This window comes from Hyperolius riggenbachi, chromosome 5, assembly GCF_040937935.1.
Source record: "Hyperolius riggenbachi isolate aHypRig1 chromosome 5, aHypRig1.pri, whole genome shotgun sequence".
NCBI lineage: Eukaryota > Metazoa > Chordata > Amphibia > Anura > Hyperoliidae > Hyperolius > Hyperolius riggenbachi.
Genome location: NC_090650.1, coordinates 61,483,249 through 61,494,837, shown reverse-complemented (window position 1 = coordinate 61,494,837; position 11,589 = coordinate 61,483,249). Strand labels below are relative to the sequence as shown.

Here is an 11,589-nt window from a genome sequence, read left to right as displayed (position 1 = left end):
GTGTGTGTGTGTGTGTGTGTGTGTGTGTGTGTGTGTGTGTGTGTGTGTGTGTGTGTGTGTGTGTGTGTGTGTGTGTGTGTGTGTGTGTGTGTGTGTGTGTGTGTGTGTGTGTGTGTGTGTGTGTGTGTGTGTGTGTGTGTGTGTGTGTGTGTGTGTGTGTGTGTGTGTGTGTGCAGGGGCGTAGCAATAGGGGGTGCAGAGGTAGCGACCGCATCGGGGCCCTTGGGCCAGAGGGGCCCCGAAGGGCTCTCCCTCATCTACATTATTACCTCTCTATTGGTCCTGTGCTCATAATAATCATTTCTATAGATGCTGTGAATAGTAGTAATCACTAACAAACTGTTTCCCAGCCTCTTCTTGCACTTCTGACACTGTAGTTGCCATTGGCAGGTTTTGGCATGCCGTATCAATTGTTATGTATAGAGTGCTTGGGGGGCCCCATGTAAAACTTGCATCGGGGCCCACAGCTCCTTAGCTACGCCACTGTGTGTGTGTGTGTGTGTTAGTCATCACAATTTGAAGATTTGCACACAAGAAAGATATGGCTTTGGGCTGGGGATGCCGTGAAATGGGCCTCTAGTTTGTGTTGTCCCCCCAGGCCAAAAGGTCCCAGTCCTCCCCTGTGCCCACCGCTCCCCCCGTTCTCCGCCGTCCCCCTCCTTTAGTCAGTAGCGACCCCCCAAACTTACTTCCAGGTTGTGGTGGTCACGGTTTACTGCGCAGGCGCTGCTCAGTGAAGCATATCCTTATATGCGTTCACGTGGCTGGAAGGGAGCGCTCTGCGCAGGTGCACTATGTCGTTGTGATGGGCCCAGGCTCCTTATTCCAGTGTTAGTTGTCCCCCCTGATGGCGGCCCTGGCAGCACTTGTCAAGTATGCAAAACACTCCTGGCCACGCCTGCTGTGCACATTCGGGCGGGAGCACAAAATTACAGGGAGCACGAGTGAATGGTATCATGCACAAACAGGGCTGGCGCTTCTGTGGTGGCACACTAGGAAATTGTCCAGGGCCCTAGAGCTGGCTGATGCCACCCACTGCTGCTACCAGTGGGGAGACAATGGGGCTAACTGGGGGGGCTACCTCAAGTTGCATTTGGGTCAGGAAGCTAATACTGCTATATTGGGGGTTGTGGGGACAGGCTCAGAAGAACAAGAAGTCCTGGATCAGAAACTCCACAAAAAATAAAGTTATGTTCCACATGTACAATACAATAGAACCGCACACCTTAGTTGGTGGATGCTGGTGCAGGATCCCTGGGCTATGTCAATCCAATGGTCGAAGGTGGAATCCGCACACAGACTTCGTTTTGTTGACACATGCTTTATTGAGACCCTTTACACATCCAACACATATCTGTTTAGGTCACCTTGTGACTTAAAGGACACCTGAAGTGAGAGGTACATGGAGGCTGCCATATTTATTTGCATTTAAACAATACCCATTGCCTGAAAGTCCTGTTGATTTATTTATCTGCGTTAGCTGTAGTATTATCTGAGTCACCAGAAACAAGCATGCAGCTAATCTTGTCAGTTTTTTGTCAGAAACAGCTGATCTGCTGCATGCTTATTCAGAATCTATGGGTAGAAGCATTTGAAGCAGAGGATCAGCAGGACTGCCAGGCCACTGGTATTGTTTAAATGTTTAAAGGAAACCAATAATGCTATCCCCCCCCCCCCCCCCCCCCAAAAAAAAAAGAGTTTTACTTACCTGGGGCTCAGGGGAGCCTCTAGGCATAGGCAGTACAGGCCATTGCCTGGAATGCCATTGGTCCTGGGGGGCGCCATGTTTCTGGATTAAGCCCCGCCCCAATTAAGCCCCACCCCCCAGGACTAGGCCCCACCCCCGTAGTTGCTCTATTACTTGCTTCTGCTGCATCTACTTAGCGTAAGTTGCAGGCAGCTGCCACCTCTGTGCCTTGTGCATCCTTCTTTCCCCCTTTGTGCCTCCTTCTGTCCCTTTTGTGCTTCCTTTTGTCTCCTTGTGCCTCCTTCAGTCCCTTGTACTATGTCTGACCCCCTGGTTTGTCCTTCTGTCACCCTTTGTGCCTCCTTCTGTCCCCCTGTGCCTCCTCCTTCTGTCCCTTTGCCTTTATTTGTCCCCTTGTGCTACTTCTGCCTCCTGTTCCCCCTTCAATCCCACTCTGCCTCCTTCTGTCCTACTGTGCCTCCTTTTGTTTCCCTTTGTGCTTGCTTCTGTCTCCATATGCCTCCTTTAGCCCCCCTGTGCTTCCTTCTTTCCTCCTGTGCCTCCTTTTGTCCTCCTTTGTGCCTCAATCTGTCCCCATTCTGCTGCCTCCTGCCCCACTTTGTCCTTCCTTCTGCCCCACTTTGTGCCTCCTTCTGTCCCCTGTTCCCTCCTTCTGTTCCCCGTTCCCTCCTTCTGTCCCCCGTCCCTCCTTCTGTCCTCTTTTGTGCATCCTTCTGGCCCTCATGCTTTTGTCTGTTCCCCTATACCTCCCGCTGCCCCTCTTTGTACCTCCTTCTGTCCTCCTTTGTGACTCATTCTGCCCCCCTGTGTGCCTCCTTCTGTCCTCCTTTGACTTCTTATGACCCTCGTTCCTCCTTCTTCCCCCCTTTGCCTCACTATGTCCCCCTGTGTGCCTTCTTCCTGATGGTGCCCATACACGATACAATAAAAACGTTCGATTTTCCCGTTTATTCGATCTAAATGATCGCATTGAATGAAAGTTGAAAATATATTTTTTTTTCGATCAAGAAATTCGAACGATTATCCCGTTTTTTCGGGAAAAATGGTCGGACATGCTGGAAAAATCTTTATATTCGATCTAACAGAATAATTGAACTAAATTATCTAATTGAAAAATTGTACCATGTATGGCCACCTTTACATGTATTTTCTTTCTTTCTTAATTTCTGGTGTAACGCTGCTGCATTACAATTATTTTCTGGTGAAACATTGCCGCATTACAGTTATTTCCTAGTGAAATGCTGCCGCATTACAATTATTTTCATGGGGGGCACCATGGGGGTGGGGAGACACCACAGGTTTTCTCGCCTGGAGTGACAAAATAGCTAGAGGCGCCCCTGCTGGGGCTTCTGCCAGCCCCCTGCAGCCTCCCTGTGCCAGCGTCATGTCTAACGATCTTCCGGTCCCCTGCCATGGCTCAGTTTCGTTGCCGCAAGTTGCTGTCCACTGCACCTGCAGGGCTATGGCCACACGCGTCCTCATTCGCATTCCCCCCGCCAGGAGCATCCTGCGCAGGCACAGTACAAGGTTTTCGTGTACTGTCCCTGCGCATGATGCTCCCAGCGATGGGAGCGGGAAAGAGGATGCACGCGGCCAGGGCCACACAGGCGCAGTGGCCATCGACTTACAAGTTGTCAGTAACAAAACTGAGCCGCAACAGGGCACTGGAGGATCATTCATAGAGGGCGCGGGCACAGGGAGGCTGGCAGAATCCCCAGGTAAGTAAAACTCTTTTTTGGGGGGGAGGGGGGATATTACTGGTTTCCCTTAATAGGTAATAAATATGGCAGCCTCCATATATCTCTTACTTCAGGTTCTCTTTAATCTATGCATACAGTTCAGCCCCGTTTCTAGGGGCGTGCCATGCGTGCGACTGCCCTTAGGGCAGCCCGATTTCTCCCTCCCTTCCGCTCCCCGGGGCTGCCCTGCTAATCAGGAAGTAGAGAGTGTATACACAGGGGCTCCTACCTATCTAACCTATACTGTGGGCACCTATCTATTTAACCTATGCTAGGGACACCTACCTATCTAACCTATACAGCGGACACCTACTTATCTAACCTATACTGGGGGCACCTACCTATCTAACATATACTGGGGGCTTCTAACTATCTAGCCTATACTGGGGGCTTCTAACTATCTAGCTTATACTGGGGGCACCTACCTATCTAACCTATACTGCGGGCACCTACCAATCTAATCTATACTGGGGGCACCTACCTAACCTATGCTAGGGGCTCCTACCTATCTAGCCCATACTGGGGGCACCTACCTATCTAACCTATGCTGGGGGCTCCTACTTATCTATCCTATACTGTGGGCACCTACCTATCTAGCCTTTACTGGGGCCACCTATCTAACCTATATTGCGGGAACTTACCTAGCTAACCTATACTGCGGGCGCCTACCTATGTAACCTATACTGGTGGCAATTATACTGGCTAGTGGCTACCTATATTGGAGGTACCCACCTAGCTAACCTATACTGAGGGCACCTAACTATCTAACCTATACTGGGGGCAGCTATAAAGGCTACTTATACTGGAGGCACCTACCTGGCTAACCTATACTGGGGGCAATTATACTGGCTACCTATACTGGGAGCACCTATGCCTGGCTACCTATACTGGGGGGACCTATAGCTGGCTACCTATACTGGGAGCACCTATGCGCAATTTTTACACTCTCACCCTGGGTGCAACTTAGTCTAGAAACTGCCCTGATCCAGTTTTCCAAAAATGTGGTATCTGTGTGCTTAACTACCACTTTGTGACAGGTAGAATCTATCTGATTTTAGCATTGAAATATCTGTGCTATGTGGTGAAGCTTACCCCGGTTTTATTTTTATTTACGTACTTTATTAGTATTTTATTTTTATTTTTTTTTGTCTGGGTAATGAGTGTGCAGTGACCTTCCTCTGCCAAATGTAATCACAATGGCAATACAGATAGAGATAGATCTACATAAGCAGTGTTTAATAATCAAAAGTTACATTGTTTACATCATCACTATTTGAAATGATACAATTAAGTTCTATAGTCTTTTTGACCTTACAATGGAAATGAACGCTTATTGCACCCCCCATAGGAGAGACAACAAGTAATCAGACTTGGATTAGTTTGTCGTTGTCCTGTGAAATCAGGTGTATTTACAAGGAGAGCCACTGCTAGTTTGCCCATCAGTTAAGTCTTGATGAGTCGGCTTTCTGTAAATACATCAAGTTAATTAATGTGTGTTCATAAAAAAAAATACATCCCAGCTAGTAAAACGTTTAGTCCCAGCCAAGCATAACAATGGCCAGCTAATCAACACGCTGAGACCACCTTTTGTATAGAAAAAAAAAGGTTGATTGCTTCAGGCAGCAGCTCCACCTCCCTCCAGGGGGGATTAGAGATTGGTCAGGGGGCGGGACCTGCCCGCACCCGCTATAAATATTCATGAGAAGAGTTTCCAAGCCGAAGTAAAGCAGCGCGTGTCAGGCAGAGCTGCTCAGGTGCTCCAGTGCATGACCGCACTTATCTGTAGAGCGCTTACGGCTCTGGGTTCGGTCCCGGGAAGCTGTCACGTTGGATTTGTGAACTGATCGCTGCTGATGGACTCGTTTCTTCTCCTGGGAAGTTTTGTTGGCTTCTTGTTGGAACTTATGGGCTGGGGAGGCGAGAAGATGACCCTGTAGCTCGCCATACACAGGACAGATCTCCGAGCCTTGCTGGGACTTCTCATAGAGCGCTATGGAGAGGGAGTACCTGCTGTGGCTGCTGCTTCTGGGCACTTGCTGGCTGCCCCCGGCCACCAGCGCTGCAGCCAAGGACCTGATCTGCCAGGAGATCACCGTCCCCCTGTGCAAGGGCATCGGCTACAACTACACCTACATGCCCAATCAGTTCAACCACGACACGCAGGACGAGGCTGGCCTGGAGGTGCACCAGTTCTGGCCGCTGGTGGAGATCCACTGCTCGAGCGACCTGAAGTTCTTCCTGTGCAGCATGTACACGCCGATCTGCCTGGAGGACTACAAGAAGCCGCTGCCGCCCTGCCGGAGCGTGTGCGAGAGAGCCCGGGCAGGCTGCGCCCCGCTCATGCGGCAGTACGGCTTCGCCTGGCCGGATCGCATGCGCTGCGACCGGCTACCGGAGCTCGGCAACCCGGACACGCTGTGCATGGACTACAACCGCACCGACCTGACCACGGCGGCGCCCCCCAGCCTGCCCGAGCGGCCCCCTAAGGCGCCCAGCCACCCGCACAAGGGCACCAGCAGCAGCGGGGCTGGGAGCAGCAAGCCCCGCGTGGAGCCCCCCGTCAGGACTAAGCCCAGGGCACCGGCTGGCTGCGAGCCCGGGTGCCAGTGCAGAGCCCCCATGGTGCTGGTGACCAACGAGAGGCACCCGCTCTACAACCGGGTCAAGACCGGCCAGATCCCGAACTGTGCCATGCCCTGCCACAACCCCTACTTCAGCCCCGAGGAGAGGACCTTCACCAGCTTCTGGATCGGGCTCTGGTCGGTGCTCTGCTTCGCCTCCACCTTCGCCACGGTCTCCACCTTCCTGATAGACATGGAGAGGTTCAAGTACCCCGAGCGCCCCATCATCTTCCTGTCCGCCTGCTACCTGCTGGTGTCCTCTGGCTACCTGGTCAGGCTGGTGGCCGGGCATGAGAGGGTGGCATGCAGTCGTGAGCATGACCTGGAGCACATCCACTATGAGACCACTGGACCTGCCCTCTGCACTCTGGTCTTCCTACTCATCTACTTCTTTGGCATGGCTAGCTCCATCTGGTGGGTCATCCTGTCCCTCACCTGGTTCCTGGCAGCTGGCATGAAATGGGGCAATGAGGCCATCGCTGGCTACTCCCAGTACTTCCACCTGGCAGCCTGGCTGGTGCCCAGCATAAAGTCCATAGCTGTGCTTGCCCTCAGCTCAGTGGATGGGGACCCTGTGGCTGGCATCTGTTATGTGGGCAACCAGAACTTGGACAACTTGAGGGGCTTTGTCCTGGCCCCCTTGGTCATCTACCTCTTCATTGGCAGCATGTTCCTGCTAGCTGGCTTTGTGTCCCTTTTCAGAATCCGGAGTGTCATCAAACAAGGAGGTACCAAGACTGACAAACTTGAGAAACTGATGATCCGGATAGGGATATTTAGCGTTCTTTACACTGTGCCAGCCACCATAGTAGTGGCATGCTTTTTCTATGAACAGCACAACCGCCAGGGCTGGGAGACGGCACACAACTGCAACTCCTGCCTACCTGAGCTGGCACAGCCCCGCAGGCCGGACTATGCAGTCTTCATGCTCAAATACTTTATGTGCCTGGTGGTGGGCATCACCTCTGGGGTATGGATTTGGTCAGGAAAGACTCTGGAGTCCTGGAGAGCCTTCTGCACACGTTGCTGCTGGGGCAGCAAAGCAACTGGTGGGTCTATGTACAGTGATGCCAGCACAGGCCTGACATGGAGATCTGGCACTGCCAGTTCTGTGTCTTACCCAAAACAGATGCCTTTATCTCAGGTCTAACAAAAGACAGGAAGAAGGGGGAGGCGGGGAAGGGACCTGAGACACTTGACTGTCTTGAGATCTGCCAAACTAACCCAGAAGCAAGCCCCCTTGTTTCTTGTAGATGCTTGCTATTAGCATGATAATTGAACTCTTAATGGTATCCATTAGTAGGGACTTGAATGACTGGTCAGAACAATGTACCTGGTATTGAAGCCTCAAACTATTTTGTCTCCCATTTATATGCAAGGAGCATTGCGGAGACTAGAATTTAACTGGCCAGAGCAGGGGATTGTCCCTGTGCTACAACAGGAGGCAATCACTTAATTTGTGTGCTGGAGCAATCCTATGTGTTTTGTGTTGCATTTTTCTATATATGTCTATGTATGTTTTAGTCCTCAGACATTTCTTTCCTGCTATTGCTGGGGGTGACTCAGTGCCCACCTCACTTAGTGCCACAGCCTGAACTATGCCTTCATGTGGCACTCCAGGGTCACCTGACAACAGTAGCAGGATGAAATCTGTTAATTAGCCAAGCAAATGCCTTTCAGGACTGGACAGCAGGACGCCCAGTGGTTCTAAAGGAACTACAAACCCCAGTATGCTGAGATTTGTAGTTCCTTTACCACCGCATGGGGCTTCCTGCTGCCTCTTCCTGCTATAAAAACACTTGTCTTAATTCAGAAATATATATGAGAGCTCGCCCCAAGAAAATACGGGTTTCTGTATACTACATCTGTATTTATATATAAATATTTGTTCTCTACATGTAATATGTGTAAGATATGTACATAGGCAAAGTTATAACACCCTGTAAATAGTTGTACAAAGTTTAGAGGATTCTTCATAAGAATAAAAAATAATGGTTTATTCTATTTTGCCAATAAAATTAATTTTTATAAATTATACTCCCATTTCCTGTTTTTGTTTTTCTATATTACTTTTTGTTTTGTTTAATTTTTTTTTTTATTGTTAGCTTTATTTTGACCCAAAGTAATAAAGTATGGTGGTTTAAGTATACCCAAGGTGACATGAGATACATGTGTATGTACAGTGCAGAACATATTAATAACCAGGCTGCTTTACTTGTATTTTGCTGCCTAGAAGAGTTAATATTTTTAGGCATGGAAGTGACAGCTTGTTGGTACCTTGCCAGAAATCTAGTAAACATCACTGATAAGCAAATTACAGCCATAAAGGTTTTCCTGGCAGAATACAACGCCTGAGAGCAGAGGGAGATAAAATACAACTGTTGACCTTTTTTCTAACTTTGGGACACTTATTAGGCTGGCACTGAGCAGAGGCAACAAAACATTCAATCTAGTTTGTAAATTGTTTAAATATAAAATACAACCATGGGATATCTTTAAAAAAAGGTCATTTTTAGGAGTAGGAGGATTAATACAATTGTCTCATCAGTTTATTTTCACCCCAGGTTCACTTTAAGGACAAGGAGCTCAATACCTCTTCAGAACCAATCAAAAGTCATTTTATTGCTCTGTCATTTATATATTAAAAAAAAAACTAATGGGAGAAATATGACTTTTTATTACTACTACACCATCATTGCTACTTATTACTACATATATCACCTAATTACCAAGGTAAAGTTCAACACCTGTAATATATACTGCTGCCGTGACTGTCAGGATTAATGGTTTATGGTCCTGTTTTGTTTTGAATATGAAACTGCAGGTAATATATTTTTCCATTACACTATATTTTATAGGGTAGTAAACTTTTTTTTTTTTTTTTACCACATTAGAATGTAAATATCCCTTAACAAGGCAAAATCTATTCACTGCAATACCACAGATAAAGAAAAATTCTTGCTTGGTCTAAGATGTCAGCTTAATCTATTTGCAGAACTAATTTAACAGGTTAACATCATAGTAACCTTTTATACTTAACTTGTGCCTATGAAATGTGGCTCCATTGTTAGTGCAGAGTGCATTATGTGTCTGTCAAGACTGTTCCATTTAGTGAGCAGAGGGGGGGGGGGGGGGGGGGGGAAGGGGGTACTGAATTAGTTGCAATATGCTTTTGCTAGAAGCTGAACTTTTTACCTGTCTAGCGGAACAGCACGAGTGCCCCCTGTTTAGAGGGACCAAGTGAATGGGGTTAATCTGTGGGGAGCTTGGCCCTTTCAGCCTCCTCAGCTTTGATCTTTTCTGTCTTCTATACATAATCTATACTCCAAAGTCCTGTTTCCCAGCTCCTTGTCCCCTCTTGTTTTCTTTCTGAATGCCAATTGACCACCAAACAGCCTTAAAGGGTCTTGGTTTAAAGATGCTGGGATTTTTTTTTCCCCTACATTTTTATTATTTTTCTTTCTTTTTTTGCTGGACTTGTAACAGTTAGTGGAGGGGGAAAGGGGGGGGGGGAGAGAGCTGCTTCTATTAGCCTTGCCCACATTGTTAGCCAGCCTGCAGGCAGTGGAGCCTGAATGCCCTACAGGTGGTCTTGTGACATAATCCCCCAATTTGCAGAGTTTTTCTTTTGCAAGACAATTTCATTACGAAAGTCCCCTCTCGCCTCCTTTTCTCCTAATTGAACCAATTGCACAGCCATTATCAAGCAGGGTTTCTTTAGAGGGAGGCTCTGCTGCCAGTCCCCAGGACTTCAATAAATTGGAGGGGATCTGGGGAAAAGTCCGCAAGCATCGGCGCTGCTTTTCTAGAGACGTTTTTAAGTTCCTGATACTTGTTCCCTGGTGGTTTGGCCACGCTTTAAGAAGAATGGCAGGGAGGATATGTAGTGGAGTGCATATAGGCCCCGGGGACCCCTATTAGCCTGTCATTCAGGATCAGACATGGCAGCTAGGTTGTTAATGACATCCGTCATCGCTGGGGTGGAATCCTTCAGTGTTCTCTCTCTCCTCTTCTATAATACTGTTCCTTCCAGTCACTTATCACCATTACACACATTTATCTATCACTGACGGGCAAATTAGGACACATACCTAAAGAAGGCTAACAATTGTGGATTACCTGAACCATGTATACCGAAGCACCTAATTTTATTACTTTCTTTTAGGATCACTATTGTAAAACTTATAATGCATATATAAATTGTACCTGTCTACAATAGTAAAATGCACTATGTATTACTTTTTTCCTATGTTGCTGTCGCTTACGGAAGGTAGTAAAAGTTTAGATTTTGAGCAAGTCCATCTCATCATGGGGGATCCTCAGTATACCATTTTTATTCTTTACAAAAGCACTCCCTGAAAAGGATCTATACAAAGATGTCAGGCAGCTTCCCTACTAGTTTATACATTCTTCTGGCAGTTTGGACTGATCGATTTGCAGTTCAGTAAGGGCTCGTTTCCACTATCGCGAATCTGCATGCGTCCAACGCATGCAGATCCGCACATGTAATACAAGTGGATGGGCCTGTTTCCACTGTAGCGTTGTTGAGGTGCGTTTTTTTCAGCGTGAAAAAAACGCACAAAAGAGCCAACGATTTCGCCTGCGTCGGGAATCCGTGCGAATCGCCGCTAATGTATTTAATAGTAAAAACGCATGCGTTTGTTACATGCGTTTTTACCCGCGATTTCGCGTGCGATTTCGCACCTTTTTCAATTTTATTTAGCCCTGGCAGTGTCATGGTTAATTTCGCATGGCACCCTGCCATGCGAAATCGCATGCGAAATCGCGGGTAAAAACGCATGTGGAAACGCATCCGCATGCGTTTTTACAAGCGTCGGAATGCGGCCGAAATCGCGTCGCAACAGTGGGAACGAGCCCTGAGTGTTCTTGTAAAGAACAACATAACTGAGAATCCCCCAAGAGAAGATGGAGTAGTACAAAACCTGTCACATTTTCACTCCCTACTGTAAGGCCTCTTGCACACTGCAAGTGATTCCGATTCAGATTAAGCTTTTTAATCAGTTTTTACATCCGATTCAGATTCCGATTTGCAGTGTGCAGGCAGCACACTGCAAATCGGAATCTGAATCGGATGTAAAAATTGATTAAAAAGCGGAATCTGAATTGGAATCACTTGCAGTGTGCAAGAGGCCTAAGGGCTGGTGCACACCGAGCAGGTTTTTTGGCGTTTTTTGCAGCTGCTTGCGGCTGCGGATACGCTTAGTCAATGTATCTCAATGGGGTGGTTCACACCAGAGCGGGAGGTGTTTTGCAGAAACGCAGACTCCCGGGTGAGGCATTTTTTGGATTGCGGAAGTGTTTCTGCCTCCAATGTAAAGTATAGGAAAAACGCAAACCGCTTTGAATAACAGCAGTTCAGAGCGGTTTTGCAGGCGTTTTTGTTACAGAAGCTGTTCAGTAACAGCTTTACTGTAAAAATATCTGAAATCTACTACACCAAAAACGCTTCCCAAAACCGCAAAATGCTAGCTGAAACACTACAGAAAAATAAGAAAAAGCG

At 47.8% G+C, this 11,589-nt stretch overlaps 1 protein-coding gene across 1 annotated transcript; it reads left to right on the top strand.

The window, feature by feature from the left end:
- The first annotated feature begins 5,179 nt into the window (after nucleotides 1-5,179).
- On the top strand, nucleotides 5,180-8,105 carry FZD8 (frizzled class receptor 8). Its single transcript, XM_068235774.1, has one exon. The coding sequence runs from the start codon at nucleotides 5,440-5,442 to the stop codon at nucleotides 7,216-7,218; it is 1,779 nt and encodes a 592-aa protein (XP_068091875.1). The 5' UTR covers nucleotides 5,180-5,439; the 3' UTR covers nucleotides 7,219-8,105.
- The last annotated feature ends 3,484 nt before the right edge of the window (nucleotides 8,106-11,589 follow it).